At 42.0% G+C, this 25,832-nt stretch overlaps 1 protein-coding gene across 3 annotated transcripts in view; it reads right to left on the bottom strand.

Moving 5' to 3' along the window:
* The window catches only part of cdh4 (cadherin 4, type 1, R-cadherin (retinal)), a 192,765-nt gene that overhangs the window by 48,306 nt on the left and 118,627 nt on the right, over positions 1-25,832 (bottom strand). For all 3 annotated transcript variants that reach the window (XM_085776207.1, XM_085776206.1, XM_085776208.1), the window contains 2 exons: positions 21,239-21,421; positions 2,886-3,041 (listed from right to left, as the gene is read on the bottom strand). In XM_085776207.1, the coding sequence (XP_085632333.1) occupies positions 2,886-3,041; positions 21,239-21,421 (339 nt within the window). The remainder of the gene's footprint in view (positions 1-2,885; positions 3,042-21,238; positions 21,422-25,832) is intronic.

The following is a 25,832-nucleotide window of genomic DNA, read 5'->3' on the forward strand; positions in this document are numbered from 1 at the left end:
ATGAAGAAGTGTGTGCTGCACAGACGAATGCATGTGTGTGAACCGACATCAGTATTCTGCAGGGCGAGCTTTAGCATGACTGGACCAACCACAGAGGAGAAATACAGTTTGTATTTGCCCCATTGATCTCCTTACCCAATATATATACCCCCACTTGTCCCACACTTCCAGGAGGCCCTTGACAATTTTGCACACAATTGTCTGTGGAGTTTTCTTTTTTTTTTCTCTGCTGAAATGTTGCACATAGCACTGGTGTTCCTGACTGCCTAGCTACTGCATACTGTAAAACTACAGACATTTTCCACACAAAATGCTGTGACTCAGTGGTTTCAACAGGGATTTTGATTGATTAAACGTGCCAGATGTGCTGCTATAACTATTCATATTTTTTAGCCAGGCTCAGCATGGCACCGATGGCCTGTCAGTCATTTGGCCCAACACTCAACCAGTGAAATACTTTAACCATTACTGGATGGATTGCCACAAAAAGAGATAAAGACAGATAGAAGATAATGATCACCTGATCTTTCCCTAGTGCAAACAGAAGATCAAATTTGACACCAATTTAGTGTTGAAATGCCTGCTGGATAAATTGGCACAAAATATTGCAGAATACATCATCCCCAGACGTGTCCTATAATGGATTTTGAATTCAACATTTGTTCAATACTTTTGTTTATAAGCAGATGTACTAAAGTGTCTGCACTTTGTTTTGAATGCTAAATAGTAGATATTATGCAAATAAATCCAACTTGAATTATCTTGTTTGCATACTGATGTTAGCATTTAGCTCAGAGCAACAATGTGGCTGTAAGAACAGGCCCTACACAAGTGGCCTCTTAATCTTTCTGAGTAGAAATAATCAATACCCTTATTCTATCATTCTTAATCATCTGTATTTATTGGTGAATACTTGTGCCAATTGAAATTAAACGTCTAACAGCACTATTGGCGGCTTGTGATCGGTGCATCGGTGTAAACACACACTCGCTCACTTCACCCCGAATTACATGGATTCATGCAAACTCGTGGGAAAAAAAAATCCCAGACATTCATATATATTTGTTCAATTTTTGCTCGTGCCCTGCTGACTCACAGAAGCTCACTCTGACAAAACCGAAGCTCAGGCTAACACCCACTCTCCTCACCTCACAGATCACTTCCCCCTGGTGCTAGTCTGACAGAAACAGCAGCCTCGTCTCTCTTTTTACTTGAACCCAAAACTAACAAGCAAAGTTTGGCCTGCGAGAGCACAGCAGCTCTGGGAACTTCTTGTCAAGTTGAAAGAAAGTAAGCATTGGACTAAATTTCCCCTGGGTCAAACTGCCTACATTCTCCTACACTGAATCATACATCACATCACAAGCAGCATGGGTCCACGGGAGCCTAAATGGCAGCAGCATTCAACCTTAAGTGCCCTCAACCTAACATGCCGTTTCCACTACAGGTAGTGTCAAAAAGGACATGTTTACAGAGTGGCTGTCCTTTCCCAGGGACCAATAGCCTATCTACTCTATTGATCCCAGTTTGCTGGTTGAGTGTATGGACAGACAACAAACACAAATGCAGCAGCGTCCAGAGCCTGAACGTAGCGAATCAGGGAACAGGAGACTCATCTAAAACTAAGTGGAACACATGCACAAGAGTACGAGACGAGCCAATCAAGAAGACAATCATTTAGAGCTTTGTGTTTGTTTACAGTCACTGCACGTACTCTGTGTGTTGGTGTTTATAATGAGTGCATATTGCTGAGTGTATGCGCTGACAGACACTGAAGAGATCCACTCTCCTTTATTCTACCCGTCCTCCGAGACAGGAGCATGCCTCTGAATTAGCTCTATCAGCAGCGCGGCAATCTATCATGCTGACAGTCACGCAGGTGTTGTGAGTCTGACACCGGCGCTCACTGTGAGCCGAGGTGTTAGTCTTTGCTGATATACACTGAAACCTGTAATGTGTGTATATTAACCAATGGCCTATTGTTAACACAAGTCTCATGTGGTCTGCATATTTAATTCACACATTCACGGAGCTGTTTAACCCAAGGTTTCAGAGGAACCAGTCTCAATCCTCTTCTTGTCTGTGTGTATGTGTGTGTGTGTGTGTGTGTTTGTGTGTAAGAGAGAGAAAGAGAGAACGAGAAAGAAATCCTATGGGCCATAAGCCGGCTAACTATACAGCTGTCAGCCCACACCTTTGAACAGCACAGCTGCAGAGTGCATGAGGTGAGAGTGCAACAATGTGTGAGAGAGGTGGGGTGGGCTACAAGAGGGCAGCAATACACGGAAGAAACACACACAAACACACAGAGTGAGGGGTGGAGAAATGAGAGACCTGACATGAACACTCATCCTACAGTATATCAGCATTCGATTTGGTCCATGTGCACACACACACACAGACACACACACACACACACATATGCAGCTTTGCGGTCACACAAGCGTATGCAGCCACTCGAAGCTGCACCTGCTCATTAGCTCTGATTGTAAGAACAAAGACAACAGTTTTCCTGCACTCCACTTTGGTCGTCTCTCCTCTCTGTTCTATACATCCTGAGCTGCTCTGTGTGCAGCTAAACCCCAATCTACATGACAGCTGAAGTGGCTGTGTGTTTCCTCAAGGCATTCTTCATTTCATTGCTGGCTTTCGTATCAATCAGAGCCTGGAGAGGCTGGTGTGAAGCCACCACACGGAGGCCAACGGAACAACAGGTCTTCCGCAATGTGGTTGCGATTTGACAGACAGCATTAGTGTGAGCATGAAAGGTAGATGGAGAAGAGAAAAGGCAAGGCACATTTCCACAGGGATAAATGGAGCGTAAATTGAGTTAGAGGGGAAATAGAAACAGAAACAGACAAGACAGGCAGTCGTTTCGTCCTTACATGGAAGGAGGCTCTCTCTTCTCTGTCCAGGGGTTGGGTGACAAACATGTTGCCACTAATGGGATCTATGTTGTAGATGCCACTCGGGGGCTGATCAGCGCCTGCTCCTGTGATGCTGTAGCGGATGCCAACATCTTTGTCCTGATCGGAGCGGATCTGAAGACACAGAAAAAGAGAAACAAGTTCAACAGAGAGGAAAATCTGTTTTTTTCTTTTTTTAGCCCCTGCTTTTGCTGAATTTGTACCAAAAGACACAGAATGTTCAGAGCATGGTAAATTACATAAATCATCAAAATCACATTGTGAAATGAAAAGTCAAAAAAATTGGACAGAAAGTACATTAGATGTTTGATAGATACTTTTCCGCTGCAGACACTTGAAAATGTACGGCATGAAAGGTGGAAATCGAAAATTGCATAATGTGCAGAGAGGGAAATGGATCCACTGTCAGAAGATTTTGTCCGACCTGTTGAGTTTCTGGTTTATTTCACCTTCATGACAGTTTCTCAGTAGACCTTGAACAGGTGTAAAAGGACCTTACTGTCAGCTACCTGCCTGGATGATGTGAAGCTGATTTCTCATCTATGTCTGACTGGGGTTTAATATCTCAGCGCGCCTGTTCCATTTTTAACACTTGGCTGTTTTTTTTTTCCACTCGCAATTCAAAATGTGACATTTAAAGTGTGATATATTGACTTTGAACAAGTTTCAATATGAACGCCCCCACATCCACAGCAGTAAAAATATTAGTACTTTTACTCAGCACCTTGTTGACTTTAAAGAGGACAAAAGGAGGAATAGAAGACAAAAAGGACTGTAGTATTTCATCCAGACGCATTGATTTTCACTGGGCTCCTATTGGATTCTACTGTGTCATTAAACAATGCAGCAACATTAATTAAACATTTGTGGAAATTATGGGTCTGAAAGTGTTGCCATCACAAAGTGGACACACAAAGCATTTCACCTCTGCATCTAACTTATAATCAATCAGCTGGATATATTAGGTACTTCAGAGTACAGTACTGCTTAGTCCGTCATTTATTCAGTCATCGTACTGTAGTATTTGTGTGGGTGTAAAAAGGAAACAGGGTTTTAGCATTTGATTGAGAGTCAGATCAAAAGATTGACACCTCATGGTTACACATCCACAGTACTGAACAGCCTGCACCTGGTTACTTTAGCTTGGTGTAAAATGTCAATCCTTCTGCGATTATTTAGGAAAATGTGGTATAACAGAGTCTCGTACTGTACCAAACAGTATGTTCCTTTACAGCTGGAGAATATAATGCGTAGGCCAGAGCATCTCTGGGGCATCAGTTTGGATCAACCATACTATCATATTACAAATATGATAGCATTTTGATTAATTAAAGCTCCAGCAGAAATTAATAATAAAGACTTGCTTATATTTGCATACACAGTAATTAAATAAAATATAATCCTTCAGCCCACCAAATTAAATGATCACTGAATTCTGGTCCAAGTCATTTCAGTGGTGTTAGTTTGATCATAGGCAGAAATACAAGACGCTGGCACTTACACATACACACATGCCAAGTCAAATTAACATTATAGTACATTTTTCTGCATTTTTCATTTTGTTTGTTTAATCACAAAACACCACCAGTGATCATTCAGTCAGTAATTAGATGGAGACTAGATTAATACCAGAGAAAAAAGAATGAGGAGAAGATCTGAGGCTAAAAGACTATTCAGGGCTAAAGCCTTGCCTACGTGCAGTCGTAATGTGAATACTTCAGGAAAACACTCATTAAATTACTGCATTATTGAGACACTATAAAATACTAAATAAAATTAACTATAACAAATGTTTCTCTCCTGTTAAATATTTAACTATGATGAGATCAGTATTAAACAATGTCAACAGATGTCTGCGAGTCTTGAGCTGTGCAGTTCAGCAGTGATTCTCTCTGTTTGGACTGTTTAGCCTAAATAATTTAGGGCCATGAAGTCATGAAAATACGTTTTATTTCACAATAAAAACAGATAAAATTGGAAGAAAGTCAAACAAATAAAGATAATTGTGTGAGGCAGATTTAAATGCTTGCCCCTATCATCCCATGACCGAGTATCTCTACTGAGTATTTGTTAAATAATTGTTGTTGACTTCTGAAAAATCATTTTCCAAAGACATTTGTTAATAACTTAATATCTTATGTTAAATGCCCCTAATACTGTAATTGATTGTGCTGTAGTAAATTAGACAGCAACCAGCAATTAGTTATACAGAAAAATAGATAGATCTGTTAATATTTTCACAATAGATTGTTTTTGTTTTCCAAATAATAAAGAGGTTATACTCAACAAGAGCTAAATGTGACATTATTCAAACTGCTTATCTAATTATATTCATGGTGCTACTGCATGATGACAAGTATTGTGTCTCCAGATCTGAGAGCTAACGACCATTAAACATTTTCATTTGTTGAATAAAATGAAACAAACTCTAGATGCCACTCATGTTCATAAAAGGCTTGTGAATCATGGAGCAGTCTGAGCTGAGTGCCACATATCTACACATCACCTTTTTGTGGACTTCACCCTCCGGTTCTGAACCATCACAGTGATACTTTTTTTTTTTTTTTTTTTAGGGGACTGAACCATCACTATGGTTACAAGTCAGAGTGAATAATCACAGAGTCAAATGGAGAAAAAGGAAAGGCTTGACTCTTTTTTTTCTCTCTATCTTTCTCTTCCCCTCATATGCAATTTTCCTGGTCTGTGGGGCTGCAGATCATGCATGAAAATGAAATTACTTCATCCGTTCAGCAGTGACGGCGGCTTCTGCATAAAACATCTCTCTGTTTGAACATGATACCCTCTCTCTTAATTTCCAACATGGTCCTCCCACACCCACAGTGTAGCACTCCACTGTGAGCTTTCACAGCCGCAATTTTCATTTCCTGAGCTCACTTCACTGTGTGGATCCTATTTCTGTCTGTGAAGCACGGATCAGGACCCATGTGGATCCATATGTGGATCCTGTGGGTCCAGAAGTACGGTATTGTATAACTCCTATCAATCAGTGGTGCACTGTACTTTACATCGAACCACGAAGCATGACGATTTTACTGTAAGACTAATTAAATGTATTATTCACAACACCTACCATCTGTCAATCAAAGCCAGTTGAAACTGTGGCATAAATAATAATGTAATTTGATCATTCACCCTCATCATCAGTGTGGAGTGCGCAACAGAACAGCTGGATTATGCATTTCAGTAATGAGAACGTGCTTGAGAAATCCTCTGTTTTATCTGTGAAGGAGACAAACATGTTTAGGCTTCACTGTTCAAAACAAGAAGAAATGAACTGAGGCGCACCATGAAGAGTCCCATCTGCTTCAGCTGCAGGAGCATGCAAAAAAATAAAAAACATAAGATGAAGAAGAAAAAGAAAAAAGAAAACTCTACCACCCTACAGTACATCTGCCATTTCTTCATGTAAGAATTTCTTGGGTGGATATAAGTCTGCTCATGGCCACTCGCACGCGTGTGTGTGTGTAGTGAAGTGTTGGACAGGTAAGAGATTCTCTATGTGTGCACCAAAGCGCGGATCAAAAGGACCAGCTCAGTTCAATAATTCACAAGGTCGGTCGTCATGCGAAAAACACACATATGAAATCCTCACCTGCCACGGGATTCTGCGTCTGCATCAGGACGTCTGCTCAGTCACTAACCGAATGTGTGTGTGTGTGTTTGTGTGCAATCTGTCTCTTCACCAGAACTTCAAAGCAGACCATGTGTAGTTGGTGTAATAGCCCCAAGAGGAGACAAAGGAGCTCTAAAATGTCATGCGGCCTGTGCTTCGATGCCTGTTTAAAATTCCACATCAAGGCCACCTGAGACCTGATGTCACATTCACCAGTGTCTTCTTAATGAAGAGTCTTTATATCAATAAATTGAATAAATGAAGAAGCATGGCTTGTTAGAGTCTTGGGAATCCAGTGAGTGACAACTGTTAAATTGAGCCATTTGAATTGAATGCTAATGATAAAAGCTGGGATCCCTTTCCTTCTCCTTTCCCTCTCTATATATCCATCGCCATCTTTCAGTCTCCCGCTTGCTTTAGTAGCTCCTGGCAGATAGAATGGCTACTAATCACACTAAAAATAGCGGAGGAGAGGCAGATGCAAAGGACTTAACTGGCTGTCTGTCTCCGTCAGATCAGACCAGACATCAGATAAGTGACCTATTTGTAGCTCTTTGAGAGTGATTTCCTTGATTACTGACAACTGCTGGGACCCTGTGGGACAAGCTATCAGCGTGAGAAGAAAGATGGAGAGGGATGGAGGCAGGGAGACACAGGCATCGAAAACAGTGGGGAATTGGGGAAAATTAGATGAAGAATTAGTGTTCTGTTAAATCTCCTCAGGGTGACGCAAGGCACACAAACAGATAGAGGGAACGGAAAGGAAAGGAATACATTTCCATTTATTGAGCATAGCGGTTGGCTGACTAATTAGCGCACTGTGAAGTTTCACTCTGTCCAAATCTCATTTAATTGATCCAACCCTGTATGATCACCCTATCTGCATAAATAGTCTGATGCCTACATAAACAGGGATTAATTTGCTGTTTATGCGATGGCACTATGTGTTTCATGTTGGACTTATTTCTAGCGATGCTGCATAATGAACAAAGCAGCTCTCTTCCATGCAAAGGACAAGCATGTGTGGAGCTGTACTTCTCTTTCCCCTGCAGTATTCTGCTTCCAGGAAACAACAATCATTCAGCCAGGAAGTTATTAAAGGACAGTGTGCTGCAGGCACCCATGGGATCATTAAGGGTTACTATGTGCTATGGGCTAATGTCACACAATAATGGGAATCTGTGGTTTACACTCTTTGATAGCCTCTTTTTATATCTTGTCTGTGCTCCGTGGTTCAGGCCTGTGTTGTGGTCCTTTGACTTCACACTCTCCCTCTCTCTCTCTCCGTCTCTCTCTCTCTATTTTATAGCTCTTTATGGGCTCGGCCACCTCACTTTGCCTTAAAGGCACATCAAACACCCCCCACAGGTTACACAGGAGCCACACCAGCAATCCAGGAGATCGTTCAAGACCACATATTGATTCTCGCAATTTACAAACACTCACCTCACTATTATCAAGAGAACAATGCTGCCTGTTGTTGCCACTAATGGTCACTTTTTAAATTGATCAAAAGCCTCAGGAAACAGAAGTGCCCTCTACTGAGTGTTAAACGTGAAAATGTCACATATGTATGTATGGGCACTTACAGTCATCTAGGAAGCTTCATGACTGCAAATAAACAGCCAGTTCGACTAGATCCTGTCCAGTGACGCCACTATGAAAAGGTCAGATCTTTAAATATGAACTGTTGCTTTGTCTCCTGTTTCTGGTCAATGTTTGTCTGAAAAGGCTTCAGTGAGAAAATATCATGAAGTATTATGCTGCCTCCTCCCCCCGGACCTCTCTTGCCAAACACATGCACCAATCTGTCCGTGTTCAAATCCTCAAACCTCATTGTACTGCTTTTGATATGTAATAATGTTGTTGTCTTGTATATCTTTAGTATGTTTTATGATCATGTTAGCATCGTTATGAAAAGTGTTACATAAATGAAATATATTATGTCTGTATTAATAATCATCATTATGAAAACAAATGTCAGTTTGCTTTAAGCATTTGAGTAATGTCAATTTGAATGTCATGTTGAATCAACATTGACATTATATGTAGAGCTTTTCCTCTACATTCAAGCACTCTATGATTACAGTGTACTTAATCATTAGAAGCATAAGCACAAGTCTGACGTTGATTACACAATGAGTTGTTTTCTGTAATCTAAAATGAAGTCCTATGTGCTTAGTCAGTATTTCAAGCTGGTTTAAATCAGAATTACATGTTCCTCTGATGCCTGAAAAAATGTGAGTTTACCAAATTTAAGAAAACAACTGTGGTGAAAATAACGGGTTACATTTACCCTTGTTACTGTAACAAAGTGTTTTTTTTGTGAACTCAGTAATTTCACTCTAAACACTCACTTTGCCAGCTATGATTAACCGTGTGAGAATACAAATTAATGAGAACAAATTAAAAGTCTGGTGAGTCTGCAGCATCGTGGTCTAGTAGCTGCTGACTGAAGCTGCTCTAAATACTGTAGTCACTGACAACGGTCAAAATAAGGTTGCATCTGATCTTCCTCATTTAATCACTGATTTACTGCACCCGTGACCTGGCGACCACACCAAGTGTCTCAAATCAAACACACCAGCCAGGTAACATCCCCGACTGGTGCATGTTTCGGTCTGGCTCAGTGCTGAAAGCTGAGCTACTGATGCTGGATTCTTCAGCTGTGACTTCTACATTGACTTCTACTGTCAGTGAGGTGTTCACCGCCTCTCTGCTGCTTTTCATCATCCGTGCGGTGACTGCAGAGCTCAGTGAGACCAGAGGGGCTGCTTGGACTGACTGAGTTTTGCACTGAGAATGAAAGAGCAGAGAAGCTGGATTTAGAGCAGACTGTGTGGGACTTTGTGGACTCAGAGTAATGTCTGGACAGTGTGTGCAGAAAAAAATGACTGATTGCAGACTGATTGAACTGTGGACACAGCATCAACAACTATTGTGTTGCCAGATAACGTAGTGCTTCTCCATCTTTTTTGCTTTTTTTGCTTAACTCCATCAAATTTGGTACAAATGAAGGACATTTGTACCAAATTTGATGGAATTTCTTAAATATTTGTGATAAAAGGATGGACGTAGGAACAGACAGATCATATAGTGCCTCCTGCCACGGCTGTCAGCACATGTTTAATTTTGGTTGGAGATTCTGTGTGTTTGAGTCTGTGTCTCCTGAACATTTAAAACCTAGGTGTTGAGTACAAAGCCTGATATATAATCAGAGCAGACCATGTGATTCATACTTAATGTTACAATAACTTACATAAATATCACTATATAGAAAGCTGATGTACTCTGATCATATAGCATATGCTTACATTTAATGCAATTGTTATCATTGTCCTATTTCTGGTGTTTCCGCTCTATAACTGTGTTCTTCTTCTTAATCCTAAAACAATTAAGATATGTCTAATGGAGCTCTTTGTAAGTTTTGCCAACGTTAGAACAGCTGTTCACTTACCAGTCTTATCAGGGGCTTCAGCCATCGTTAGGTTTACAGTGCATGAGGTTATAATTCGCCCTCCGAGCAGCACGACTTTATCCAGATATTTGGCAGATGCTGTCTTAATTATGGTTGACAAATATGACAGCTAAAGCATGACTGAGAGGCCGCCAGAAGGGTTCAGTCATGGCCTGTCTGTGCCCTGAGTAGTTGGCATCACTTCCTCCCATAATGCATCCCAGCATGGAAATGCCATTAATTTGCCTTTACTGCATATTAACCATCCTTGTGTTGTTAATGTTTTCCATATTTGGCATCTGGTGCTATCAGTGACATTTATTGTCTCATCCAGCAATATTATGTTGGTTATGCTGCGGTCTCTCTGTTTTCTCTTACACTCCAATGTTACTGCGCATATCAAAAGAGCTATTTGTGGGTTTTGCTGTTGATATATAACCAATGTTAAGCTATACATAGCAACAACTGTTTACTTACTTATTGCAAAATGAACATCAAACTTCATTCTTCTACTCAACATTAGCTCTATACAGAGAGAAACCTTTCTATTTCCATCAGTACAATTCCTCCAGTCTACTGAAACTAGTCTGCTAACAGCTCCACAGTCAAGTCACTGTTGTGTCCAGTCTACCCTGAATGAAGTAAGAGCTGGACTTCATGTTTTAGAAATGGCTAAATCCTTGGAAAGACCAGGGAGTGAGCAGCTTTTAATGCTAATGCTGTTTATGTCGCAATATCAAAACTTATCAATAGCTCCTTTAAAGCAGAAGTAAGCGATCCGGTCGTTTTGGCTAACTTCCTGTCAGCCGATGGAGTTAGCAGCCCCCGCCCTCGTCCCTACGTCACCACATTCACGCGCATCCCTTGGCTGCACACACACAGAGGACCGCCCCTTTATGCTGTTCTCTCTCCTCATTGGATAAAGGTTGTAGGATACAAGGAAAGTTTTCTCCTCGGCTTACAGCAGAGCAGAGTGACTGACAGACCCGTGTTTCAGACCAAACACTATAAGTGATTAGGACTTACAGTATATTAACACAAACATTCCGCTTACTTCTGCTTTAAGATCACATGGAAAACACTGACAACACAGGAATGGTCAAGTATGGTGAATATGCAGCAGGTAAATGCAACAAAGGCAAATTAATAGCATCTCCATACTGGGATGCATTATGGGAGGAAGTGATGCCAACTACTCAGGGCACAGACAGGCTATGACTGAACCCTTCTGGCTGCCTCTCAGTCACGCTTTAGCTGTCATATAGCTGTCAACGATAATTAAGACAGCGTCTGCCAAATATCTGGATGCCTTGAATAGAAACTACTTACTGACTGGATGCCTCATATACTCAGAGGCCTGTTCTCTTTTTAGACTGTCTCCCTCTGCGAACTGTCTGCACATGAGACATAATAATAATATGGTCATTTAGTGGAGCTTAAAGCGTGATTTTGTTACCATCCAAAATTTAAATATCTGCTCCGAGTCAGCATTAGTGTGAGATGTTGTTCTCTAAGCACCTGATGAGAGAATAATCTGAAAATCTGTGACATTTTTAAACTGGCTTTAAGAAATAACCGTATCTAATTTGCTTTCTGATGCGCTCACTTCTCCCTCTTTAAATGGCTCAGATTTCCCTCAAGTAGTGTGAATTTCCAGTCATTTCACTGAAAGCTCATTTCTATTTGCTTTACTGTTCCTTTTTACACTGCTGCCTGTCAACTTGGGGGGAATTGCTGGCAAACTATTTAGTGGTTTTTAAAATATGCTGTTAGTTTTTTCTTTTTTTTTTCTTGAATGTTTGTATGACATATTCACATCAGGTGTGACACCTCAGTGAGTGGGTTTAAAGAAAGAAAATGAGACTGTGATGCTGGAATAGACAGCTGATTTTCCAATCCTGAGTAGAGCGACAACCTGACTTCACAGTTTCTGGGGTTAAACTATTCAGATCAGCGAGTAAACCTTTGCTTTTTGTGGGGATGCTGGAATGGTTGCTAATATGAGTCACTGTGAATGGGTGAATTGCTATGTTAAACAGTATTATCAAAAGGATCTGTGCATCTGAAGACTACACAAGCATCCTTGAAAATCGCTGTGTTTGATAATGTCTCATCTCTCCCTGCTGTTATACAGTATCTGTTTTCTCTTTGTTGAACATGAGGGAAATGGCAAAACTACATGCTTTTTAACTTCCTCTTAAATTTCAGTTTTGCATTGCTTTGATCCCTCCTGCTGTGTGCTTGTCACTCTTCAAAGCTGATGTGCCCTACTTTTGATGGGTAAGAGGAATTCAAATAGTCTGATAGCCCATCCACACAAACATCCAGTAAAATGACATAGGAGGAAAGAGGAAGCGGAGGATGAAAGAAACAGAGAGATGAGCTGACAAAATGGAAACAAAATTTCCAATTAGGAAAAATGTGATACCTCAAGTTTTTGGCAGCCCTCAAACTTCCCTTCCTGCAACATACAGCTAGAATTACCACCTTGTAAGACTGTGCCTCTGCCAACCAGTCGAGCTGCTGTTTACACCCATGTCTGTCCAGACTCACTCATGGTGAGGATTTTAATAAAATGTATAAAATGTTTTTTTGTAATAGTGGCAAAAACATGTTTTGTGACCTTGACCTTTGAACTTTGACCATGTCAAGCCATTCAAGTCAAGCCAGTTCATCTGTGAGTATAAATGACACTTTTGTGCCAAATTTGAGGAAATTCCCTCACAGCATTCCAGACAGACAGACGTTTGTCTGTGCGCGCATACGGACAAACAGATTGATGGACGGAAAACCCAGAAACTCCACGGCTGTCGCCAGCACAGGGGCATAATAGCAACCTCACACACAAGAGTGTGGTGATAAAGAGCAGTAAAAGCTGTCAGTTTAGTGGCATCATGAGAAGTGAACGGTGCGGATGGTTTTAAAAATAGTCACACAGGAGGTCTGTGAGAGAGAAGCTGCAGAAAGCTCAGGTTTAATATCTCTCAAGTGAGAGCCACTGACAGCCACCGTCGCATACAGTTATCCTTGATACTCATATGAACAGCTGCATCTGCGGCAGGGAGGCTGGTCCATTATGGATCTGAAACTGAATGGGAAATGAAGCACGCTCCATGAAGCTATGAAATATGTTTTTTTTAACCTTATATACCTCCTTTTCATTTTATGTGCTCTCCCATTCTGTCTGTGATTGTGCTGGTATATCAGTTTGTCTGTCTCTGTCCGTCTCTCACTCTCATGCACTCCCTCCTCCCATTTCTCCCAGTGGGAAAAAAGCTGTGAGAGTCCCATCAATACAAATGAGTGAGAGTCACCACCTGAGGAAAGCTGGTCTACTCTGGTCCTGACACTGTTATTCAGCCATTCCTCTCCAATTTCTAACACGGTCAATTGAATTGAATCCTCTGAGTTCCTACGGTTTCCTGAGGTAATGTTTCCATGAAGTGGATCCAGGTTTAAAGATAACAGGGTAAGATTTTTTTTTTTTTTTTGCTTGACAATTTAGGGAAACAAAACTGAAACCTTTTAGGAATAATGTTTTTCTCCCTCCAGAGGAGCTGTTTTAATGTGATGTATAAGAGGAAAAGACAATCCAGTTACAGGTGAATGTGAAAAGAAGGAGGAAGCGTAGAGGAAACATCTGAGAAAGCAGAGGCATTGTCAAGCAATATGTCTTTTAATTAAGAGCAGAAAGCATTCTGAACGCCGGCAGCATACCCGATACATAACCTTCAAATGAAAGTGTTTGGCACGCTTTTAAAAAACAGATATGAAGTCTTTGGAGAATAAATACATTTTTCATCCTGTGCTGATATGGATCACAGATATCTGAAGGTTGTTCCTCAAATTTTGACCGTGAGCCTTTCTGACATCTTTCTCTTACACTCAAATACGCTCCATCTCCTTCCTCTATGTCAGTCATCATTACCCAGAAGAGAAGAAGGAGTCCCACAGCTTTAACATTTTGTATCTGCTCAAAAATAGATTTAACGCTTTCCCAAGTGCGCACACGCACACGCACGTAACTGCCTCCACCTCAGACCATTAACCAGACAGAGGAATGAAATGTAGGTTTGGAAAAAAAAGGGGGGCAATTAGAGGGAGAACAAATATTAATGGAAGTTAAGAAGTGACTCACAAACCCAATTATGGCATTAGCCAGGCAATTTAGATGAGCTCTGCAAGAGACGAGAATCCTGTTGAAATGTACCGGCGGTCTCTGTGCATTAACAATGCCATTAATTCCCCTGATGCACAGTGTGGGAGAAGAATAGAGCAAATGCAGCCATTCTGTCTCTCTTATAAAGACAGCCATATTCCCTAATTCTGCGATGGGAATGGAGGTGGCAAAGGCTGACGTCCTCGTCTTGCCCGCCCCAAACAGGCCACAGAACCCTGGAGAGATTCAACTCGTTAAAAAGCTCCATTCTCCCGAGCTGCCCAACACAAGGACAATAGGTAAACCATGCGACAGGTCTGCCATGAGCAGATAATTATAGTGAAGACATGGTTGGCTGCTGGAAGGCTGACTAAAGGGAAATAACGGGGTACACAGCGATAGATAGATAGATAGATATAGATAGAGTTGTAGATGGAGGGAGGGGCAGAGTGGAGCTTTCTGCTGCTGTTGCACATTTCTGCTATTGTCAAATTGCATCCTTCAACCCAAGCTGCTGCCACACGCTCCCATAGGGGACATGCAGCCCTGACAGCCTGGCCAATCAGCTGCACCCTGAGGCCGGTTGAAAGCCCTTCTGGCATGCCTAAGGCTACCGAGGTCCAACCAATCAGTTAGAGGCCAGGCTTGAAAGGAGGACCATGCTTGGCTCAGTGAGCTGCTAAGGCTGCCAATGAGAGTCCAGAGGGGAGCTCGAGTGGCTCAGAGGGAGGCTGCCAGAGGGGTCAGAGTGGACGAGGGCAGACTGACAGTTATTTAGTGAGAGGCTGAGCTCTGTGTCACTCACAACAGCACTCAGTCTTTGTACAACTGGATTGGCTCTAATGGGACTGTCACCTTCTAATTGTCCAATTGGAGATGCTGAGACTGACAAACACACAAACACATGCAGTCAAACACAGTGACATGGACACACACACACACACACACACACACACCCACAAGCACAAACCAGCCAAAGTGTGCACAAACGTTTATACACATAAACAGTCCTTCTATCCATCCATTCATGTGATACATTTATCAGACCTGGTTCGACACATTTTGTCTGAATATATTTAATGCTCAAAATAAAATTAAAACTTTGCGGCATTAATTGGATGAATAGATAAATGCACAGCTAATGAAATAAATTAGATGTTATCAAACCATCTGGCAAAGCTTCTGTTTGTCCACAGCCAAGACACTGACAAGCTGGATTCAAATGACGATAAAAGATTTTCCACATGAATGGCCCAAATGTAGATGTACTGCTGTATGTGCCTTGACAGATCTCTACATCATCCTAAGTGAGGTTAATGACAAACAGCCTTGTGTGAAGAACTGGCGACAATGAATGACAGGCCAATTACAACAGCGACAATGGAAGTGAATAGTCCTTAACTGTGTTTTCTGGACACCTCCAAAAAGTAAGACCTATAGGGGAAGAAGGTGATGGAAGCAAGAGAAGTATTTTGGCAGATCTCTCGCAGGCAGGAGGGGTGTGAGACAGTACATCCTCATCATGAAAAAGTAAAGTATGTGGAACAAGATTAAAAGGAACTTTATTCCTGGAGACCTTGCTGTTATTGTTAATGATTCAGCACCAAGAAACTGCTGGATTCTGGGACGCTCTCTGAGGATCGCATCAGGGAAAGAAAAAAAAAAGAGAGGGGGGGTTGAGGGGTGTCCTAGAAACCTTTAAACCAGAACGAGACATGTCAACAAACTCTGTCTGCTCCTTGAGGAAACTAGTGAATTTTTATCACAGGCAGACTTTTGCAGATAGACTTGAAAAATTAAACTGTGTGCGATGATGATGATTGAAAAAACTGTGGGAAGTAGAGACATTATGACTGTATGAACCAAAATTTAATGGCTCTGCAGACATTAGCTGTAACTGGAATTACGGGCAGAATTGGAGACATTTTGAAGAACTGGAATTGTTAAGGTTAATTAGACAATAATCTTTACCTGCTGCTGTCGATATCAAGTGATAATTGCTTTGCTTATAATAGTGGGTGTAGTCTAGCACAGAGCAGCTACAGTATAAAGTCTGTGACCTCACATTTACACCTCTGAAGTTTCAGTATATGTTATTTCATTCAACTATAAATAAGTTACAGGAAGCACAGTACATACTGTAATGTATTAGGAAGTAGCGTCATAGGAAAACAACAGTAATACTAAAAACAGAACTGATGCAGCATTTAAAGATCTCCGACCCAGTTCACCTCCACATTTCTGCTCTTGCACAGTCTCTGCTGCTGTGTGACAACGTGACAAGATGCACAGATATAATGTGAGCTCTGACATTAACAGAAAATATTTTGTCATATTTGAGACTCTCCCCAGGGTTAGGATTAAGTCCTGTGTAACCTGGAGAAAGCTGACAACCGCTGTTATCACTTTCGGTATAGAGAGAGCTCACGGTCATAACATGCTATGCTAATACAATGCAGTGTTTTGATGTACTGTACTGCTGAAAAATCGGAGAGAGAAAATGAAATTAAAGCCCCCGGCTATATCCAGCTGAAGCTGAGAGTAGCCAAGGATGTGAGTTATGACTCCCTCACAATTAGGTGGTCCTAGATAGGAAATAATTTGGGGGAAGAAGTTAATTGTGCAATAATTAAGTAAGTGGTTTGAAAAGTTGGTTTCACTGAAGTTCCCTCCACAGTCTCTCTCACTGCCTCTTTTTTTTTTTCAAAAGGGAAGCGTGAGGTGCTTTCCATCTAGAAACTAGGCTGTAGAAATAATTAACAAGTAAATAAATGATGAGGAAACTTCTGTCAGGTGTTATTTTTAGACAAATTTGGTCTTGAATAATGTAGAATATTGGTGTAGTTCAGTCGTACGACCTCGTGCACCCATGTCTCTACACACACACACACACACACACACACACACATGCACACAAACTAGACACAGTGGACACAATGTATTTGAATGCACAGGGGACGCAATAAAACTGCAGACAAAACAAGCAGATCCAAAAAGCATATTATGAACTCATTATGAGCTGTAATGAAATACGCTGTGCAATATGAGGTTGTAAATAAACCATTGTGTTTTCATTTCGGATACTGAGCAAACAGCAGAACAGACATTACAATGTCATTGAGCTAAGTTGCTCCCACACACACAATCACACGTATATAAGCATATTATATGTGTATGTATAGCACATAAATTCGAGGCGTTGAGCCCAGTAAACCAGATTAGAAAACCAACAAAAAGCAATACGCTCCAACTGTTTCTGAAGTAAGAGTCAAATTCTCTGCTGCAAAGTTTACTCTGTTTGTGTGCTTTTGTTTCCTTCTGATAAAATCCAGGTAAATGAGCAGCTTCTAGTTCTTCCGACTGTGACTCATTCAGTGTTAGCCATGAGCGCCACAATAATGGCCTATTCCAAATAATGAGGTAAACTAAATCATTTTGCCCCGCAATAATCCAGTTCACCTATTCACCTTGAGACCTTAATTTTTCTTCACGGATGTGAATGTGTGATAAGGCTATCATTAGTGATAGAGATATCATTACAGTTTCATTCAGCTCCATGGACACAGCACAGAGTTACACAGAGAGCAAAAGAAACACCAAACACAGATGTGTCTCTTTAGTCTTTCCCTTGGCTGTGGAATCACATAATATTAAAATAACTGTCCGCAATGTGCTCAATTATTTCCAGCTCCTTCCTTGATTCCTTGTCCTGTGCGTGGGTCAGCAAGGTAGCCAGTGTTTGAGGCCTGGTTAAATGAAAGGAGGATCTTTTCTCTCCTATATTCAGACCGCTTTCCATCAGTTTTGCCTCATTGGCCCCAGTATAGGTGCTGCAGGAGACGGTTGAGATGAGAATGCCACAAATGGCCTGAAACTAATGTTGGCCTCCCTCACCCCGCAGATTTACAGCACTCTCGAAAGACTTTCTATTTTTTCTTTCAATTTCAGTTAGTCTCCCTTTCTCCCCGTCCGTCTCCCACCCTCACTGCTGTTCAGTCTCTCAAAAGGAGGAGCTCTTGCCATCCACCTCACTATCCATTTAACACTCAAGCTGTTTTGCAACCCCCCCATTTCCTCTGCACTTACATCTGTCATGTCAAATTATTTGACAGCAAAGCCTTGGAAGCGTATTCCATTTGAGTACAATGGTAAATCAATGCCATCATGGCTGCATCACTCGTGGGCCTCAACTGAACTGAGACTGAATCGCACATGTCAAGGTAAAAATGGCCAGTAGTAAAATGAAGCTATGGCTAGGTGTGTGTGTGGCTGCTGCTGCTGATGATGGCAAACATCACAGAATGAGTGAATCAGTGAATTATGAATCAATTATTCAAAATGTTACGATTGTATCAGTTATTATTTACAGTTAAAACAGCAAAGCCTTTGTTTTGTATGTGTAATTGGATCTCTTGGCGTAAGTGGGATTAATCAAATAACCTACAGCAGCAGACTCCCTGTTCATTGGCCTCTCGCTGAATGAAAAAGAAAAGCACCACCGGGCTACTACACACCTCTCTGGGCATGTCATTTGCATTATTTGATGGTTGCAAGGTGGTAATTACATTCTGCAGGTTAATTGGTCTTTTTAAACCTGCTGAACTTGCCTATGTGAAGGCTCGCGTGGAGAAAACACAAGCTGAGACTCAAAGAGTTTGAGCAGCACAGGAGAGCTGGTGTGTCCTGAAATCGACTGTGTAAGCTTTAAAGGTTGTGCTTAGCCACTTCTGAGACCGGCAAGATAAAGCACAAAATCCCCAGTGTTCCTCTCCTCAGCTGCCTGTCAGAATGGAGAGTTGTGTTGCAGAGAGAGCCGGGGACAGATGAGCTCACGGAGCAACAGAGTCACATCCCCCATGGTGCACTGCTTTTAGCAATGGCTGAGGGCTGAGGCATCTATACTGTGTTCACATACAACAAATGTAAGCTGCAGGATGTCTCCCTGCGAAACACAAATGCACTTTTTAACACACATACACACACACACCCAACCTCAGCACACGCATGGCCACACACACAAAGGAGGCCCTTGAGGTTTAATCCAACCATCTAACACCTGACATGTGAAAAGGGGATAAAACGGGGTCCATTTCTCCAACAGGGCAGCACAATTTGGTGCCTCCCCTGACACCCCACAGCCCTGCTGTGTGTGTGCTTGGGAGGGTGAGTGTTCAAATGCTTTGGTGGAAAATCTGCCCTCTTGCAACACATTGGTGAAAGGCGATTTCCGTAATCCGGGGGTGTAAGCCTCGCTGTACAAATGGGCGTAAGGGACTTTGTGTGTATATGTACGCGCGTGTGTGTGTATTTGTGTGTGCGTGTGTGTCAGAAATGCTGGCAGAAAGCTGCTCATCTGTCTGAAAGACTGATAAGAGGCAGTGAATGACAGGGGTTTAAAGAAGCAGCCCACCACCGAGTCTGAGCGTACTACGATGCCTCCATGACCAGCATACTTTTGATTCTTCTTCTGATAGTCATTTGTGTTTTAACAGTTTTAAAAAATGGAGTTGTTACATAGATGTTCACTTAGACATCTAACAACTTTTAAACTGCAAAGATATGAATCACGTACATCCTGCTGCATCTTAGATAAACAACACACATGCACAATAAGTGATACAAGACGTGTGGTCGTGGTTGTGAGTCTTGTGCAGTTGTCCACACCTTTTTTCTAAGATGTGTTGTGGAGGAAAAGTAGAGATGGGAAAATAAGGGCAGTTTGCACATCAATATTTCCTTTTTATTTAGTCTGCACTTCTGAATCTAAATGATGGTTGTCAAATGTACAATGTACATCATAATGAATATTTCTTCTAATGGTGGCTGTGTGCCCCATTGAATTATTCTTTTTTTTCTGCTTCGGCATTTTCATTTGTTTGATTATTTCATTTCATTTAAGCAAAAATGTTGCTCTGTGAAATTGGGCTTTTTCTTTGCTGCTCTTTTCATTGAGAGGCTGGTGGACAGACACAGATAGGCATATAAAAGGACTTCATTAAAGCATGCAGTTTCACAATGAGCAACATTTACAAAACAGAATCATGAATATCAAAAACTTCATGACTCTCTCTATAAGTCTCCCCATACTGTAATAAGAAAGAGTAAGGGCAAAAACGTCAAGACAAATGATCTAAAAATCCTAAAATTACATGTTAAATGAATAAATATTCAAGTGAGCAGATGATTAATGACTTTGCACATCTTAAAGCTTTGTCTGCAACTTCATGGTGATGCAAAACTGTGCCTCCGCAGAAAAAATTAAATCTGCAGAATCATTAACATATATCATAGCAGATTAAATAAAAATGCTAACTTCCTGCTTTTGAAACATTCCTTTAACGTTTGGATGTCATCAGAAAACACAGACTGTGCTGTATCTGCTATTATAGCCGTGTTTCCACTGTGGGAGGTGGGAGTTCCCGGTAAGGGGGGGGGGGTACTCTTGAGGCGACGTGATCAATTGTGCAACAGTTTCGATCATCATGCAAGCGGTTTCTTTTTTTTTTTTACTTTTTTACTTGTGAGAAAATCTCCACCAGTTACATTAACTGCAAGAAACATCACATAACTTAACCTTAGATCAGTTATATTGGTCAAATAATAATCTTTTTCATTCATCTTCTACAGTATACTGCTCATCCTGGGACTGTAGCTGACACCTATAGGCAATTTAGAGTTGCCAATTAAGCTAACCTGCATGCCCTTCTGTGTGGAGTTTGACGGCGGCAGTGCTACACAATGCCCACATCACGACTAAATCGGAGACCAGAGTCGTGCTTTTCACCTGCTGGGCGTGCTTGAAAGAAAACACCAGAATGCTGAGAGCCCTGGCCTTGTACTGTTTCTAAGAGATATTATACGTAGTATATTCCCCACTCCTCTCTCTAGCTGGTCTGAGCAAGTACTTAGAAAGAATATGTAGGTTGTCTACTTAGCTTTTTGTTCAGATCTTACCTTCTTTGCAAAGACAAGTTACATAAAAGTTCTGCAGTACAAGAAAGACATTCCACATCAGGAGAGGATGTGTGGTATTTGCTGAAATTATACAAACTGTCACTCACTCTGACAAGCATGTGGGGGAAGGGTCCTCGGGAGTTCTCAGGCACATTGATAGGTGGGATGACCCAATCTCTCTTCTGTCGCCTCAGCCCATTGACAGAGGAGCCTCTCTGATGTCTTCGAGCAAACTTGATAACTCTGGGCTGGGATTCCCAGACTCTTGACAACATTTCTTCAATGCCAACCTGCAAAGAAAAAGCCAAATATATCATATCACCACACATCTCGTACTGAATAGCTTGCGCATGTTATCATTTGAAGAATGCAATTTTGCCACAACAGGCTGGAAGATGAATCTGTAAAGTGTTGTGAAATGACAAGTTTCCCTCTCTGCTAAAATTGAAACTAAAATACTGGATGTCACACAAACAATAAAGCCATTTTGGGAGAGTGGCAGAGAAGCAAACACAAGCAAACATAAATAAACCTTTTCTTTTTGTTTGAGAGCTGCTGCATCACATTTCATTAGGCCCTTGGCAAGACACCTGAGCCAACCCCCCGCCCTCGGCTTCTGCCTAAGAAAGCGAGACCACCTCTGGCTTTACGTGGCTGGGTTTTGTTCAGAGATGCTTTGCTGTGTCTGCAACCCTGCACATACTGTATTCTTATGCAGACAACATTATTTCTGCTTGTACCTGCCTTCTCTGACCCTGCTGAGGACAAAAAATCTGACACTTAACCCTGATAGAAGTCTGTCATTGAATAAAACATGCCCAGATGGACTAACAATGATTTTCCTCAAAAAGTGTGGAAAGCACAAATAGTATGTGGACTCCTGGACTACAATTCTATTCCCCAGGTTTGTATGTATGTTGCTTCTTGTTATTTTTGATGTTGAGCCTTCTTTGAAGATCATACAGAGCCATGGCATTATGGGCAACTCCTATGTGGGAACGTATGGGTGTACACACACACACACACCCTTCCCCTGTGAGGACTCCCCCTGGCTATAGCTGCAGAAAGAAGATTGTGTTCTTACTCATCTTGCCAGGTGAAATAAGGGTTAGAAGGGTGTGTAAAAGAAGAGTGTTTTCCCCCAATCCTCTATGGTGTCCTCCTGTGTAAGATGGTTGTATTGCTGTAATCCACCTAATCCTATTGTTGTCTGTGCGCCCTGCGTACACACACACACACACACACACACACACATTCACTGGCAGTGTGCCGCTGTCACCTGAAGCACAGTGGAAATTCTCCTCCTTATCCCACCTGGAACACACACAACGCATCGCACAGGCACAAACAACCAACCAGCGCGTACACATGAGTGACCGGCGCCACGTTGCCAAACACAGAGCAGAGGTTCATCCTATCAACACACACCTGCTTTGCCTGTGAACGAGGCAAACCGTAAGCTACACCTGAGCAAACACGGCGCATATTTTTCATCTTTTGTTTTAAGTCCTTACGCATTCACAGCTCAGAGGACTGGACTGCAAGCACAGTGCGGGTCTCTGGACGGCCAGGTCTGTTGGTTTATCTGGGCATGAGCTTGACGGAGAGGGATGGGAGCGACCTGGGTGGATGGTTAGAGGACAGAAAGAGGAACGAGGGGACCAGATGTGTTTCCCAGATAAGATAACTCTCGTTCCAGGTTCGCTCATCCAAAACACGCACAGGTACCAACTGGCATGGGTGAGACAGAGAGCGTGCCAGTCTCCTACGTGGGCAGCGGGTGGAATTAGTCTCTCTCTGTGAATATGTGTGTGTTGTGGCTGTGTGTGTGTGTGTGTGTGTGTGTGTGTGTGTGTGTGTGTGTGTGTGAATATTTGCAGATGCTCATTTGAAACAAATAAACAAAAACAAAGGGAAAACAAACACTATATAAAATAACAAACATGCAACAGAGGATAAACAACACCCTCTCTGGCAGACGATGATGAGTCATCAGGACTGTCTGTGTGTCGGTGCATATGTGCAGCGATGAATACAGAAAACATGTACAGTATGAGGCCTCCTCCTCATAAATGCTCACTCTGGTGCACTGCTGCCACGATAAAGTCTTTATCCGCCTTTCTGGCTATCAGCGGAAAAACAGAGTGAATAACTAGTCACTCCATCCACCAATCAGCCTGCTGACGGCGGCAAACCCATCAGGCCTTACGATAACAGGGGTGAAGCGTCCGATTGATCAGGCCCCGACATTCCTTTGTCAGTGTTGCCAGAATAGAAATGAAGAAGAGAAACGGTCAGGCAGAGAGACCGACTCGGAGAGAAACAATGAAACGGAGACATCCCTTATTGTAAGGCTGCATGTGGATGATATCAGCACAGTGGCTGCATGTGACTGTCACTTTCAAATAGCAAGGCATTTGACAGGCCGTTGGCACCGTGACAATGCCAGAATAACAAAGGGAAGAAGGAAAAACTGGAACATGCTTTCTGTGGGCTGCCAGGAGGCTACTGTAGGTGCTTATTAGATTTTTTGGATTTCTTTTTTTTGTTTGTCTGGATGTGTGTGTGTATGTCTATACTACAGCATGTGCAAGTGCATTGAGTTCGACATGCCTCTATGCACATATGGGAAATCATACGTGCTGGCCTTGATATGAGCATGTGTGCACGCACGTGTCACGTACGAATGTGCAAAAATAATGCATGAACATATGTGCCGGTGTATTTGTCTGTGTGTTTGTGTGTCCCAGTGTGTGGGTGTGGATGCATGTGTGTGTGTGTGTGTGTGTGTGTGTGTGTGAGTGTGCAACACATGACAGGCATTCAGTTAGTGTGTCTGTGATGCGCCTGGGGCTCCTGAAACCCAGAGGCAGAAAGGGCCAGCTGGCAGCTCTCTGCTCCCAGGCAGCCTGCGCATTGCTGCAGCATTCTTCAGGCCTGCAACCCCCGAGCCCTGGAGCTGACATCTGGAGGTTATCAGCCTGACAAACAGGCAGAACAATACAAAAAGAGCATGTGCTCATTCCCCATTCTCTGTTCAGTGCGGCTCTGAAAACATTTCATTCAGGTCTTTTGATGTTTTTTATGTCTTTAGAGCTGCAGTTTGCTGGTTCACTTTGATAAAAAAATAAAAAAGACCAGTGCTACAGTAGTCTTCAGTGAGAACATTCTCCCACGAGATCTTCTCTCAACAACTGGATTGAAGAAGAAATGAAAAAGAAATAAATTTGAAATCTAACTCTGCATTCAAAAATATTGAAATTCTAGTTGCCGCTATTGAGACATGCAGATTTTTGGTGTGGATTTTCAATATAATCTAGCTAAAATCAGAGTTAGAGCACAGAGCAAAAGAGCAACCATCCGACATGCCAGGGTTGCCTTTCAACAACACCAAGCTTCCCCTGTTCCACCCAGCTGCTGGCCTTTGCTGTAATCTACCTTGAACAGGTGAGGCTGTCTGGGGAGCAGGCGGTAAAAAAATTCAAATCAAATAAGCACTAAAACCCTTCTCTGACAACCGGTCGACTCCAAATCCACTGGTGCATAACTGATGGGCTCTAAGCTGGTGGAGAAGGCAAACCAATGTGCCATGAAATCAGCACGAGTTGGAGAGCACTCAACGAGAGGCCCTACCTGTGTGAGGTGCGATAGCCTGAGTACATAAACACGGTAGAAAGGGCTCTCAGGCCAAAGATGCTCTACACTTCAATTGCTGTGGTATATTGTACACTGGAAAATTAAATAGTAAAATGAGCTGGTCGTCCATGGAGCACATTCCGAGTATGCTAATTCCTGCTACTAAAACAGAACAGAGAGAAACCAAGCCAGTTATTAAAAGCAAATCAATGCACTGTGACTGGTGCTGCACAACAAAGCAGGAGTATATCGTGTACTGAGGCCTGTTCATCTGAGGAGATTTGAACCATGCATGCGATTTGTTAGAGTGCAGCGTTTCTCTCTCTCACATTATTTGTCTCTCCACACTCTGTCTTTTAATTGCCACTGGGCAGAAGAGGATATCCTGAGCTGCTTCTCTCCTCCGCTGCCGTGGCCATGTTGATTATGCCGAGAGAGGTTGCGGTTAGCTGATGCGATTATGATAACCTCTTTTCTAAAACAACTATTGACTTTCAGAAAAAAGAAAAAAAGAGATGGGCTCAGATAACAACTATTCATCTCTGTGTTAACTGAACTGGAAAAGGAAAACGGGCAACACAGTTCAGAAACACTGGAATGCACTCTACTGTTTTAACTTGAATGCAACTGCAAACAGCACAGTGTTACTGTTACTGCTACAAATCAGAAAGTTTAACTGTTTAGGAAACAGTTGCATTTCAATAGTTTATTGGGGAAGTGTCCAAAATAAATGGTTCATTTCTGCAAATATAGAAAATCCACCTCCATGTCTGAATTAAAAAAAAAAAAATTTCTTGGAGTAATTTGTTGTTGTCAGATATATAAAGTAGGGCTAATAAACACAAGCAAGATTGTGTTTATCATAGAATGACAGCTATTCTACTGTACTGTTTCATACTTTACAAAAGTTTAAACTTTTGTCAAGCAAATCGTGTAAACACTACACAAACACTACTAAGTACTGTATGATTTGCCTTTTAGATTGGTGAGACATGTACTGTATTTTATCAATGAGCAAACTTTCATAGTGAGGGGGCAGACCAGGGATGGCTGCAGGGAACAGGA

This window comes from Trachurus japonicus, chromosome 5, assembly GCF_045865225.1.
Source record: "Trachurus japonicus isolate A0001 chromosome 5, Traja_1.0".
NCBI classification, from domain to species: Eukaryota; Metazoa; Chordata; class Actinopteri; order Carangiformes; family Carangidae; genus Trachurus; species Trachurus japonicus.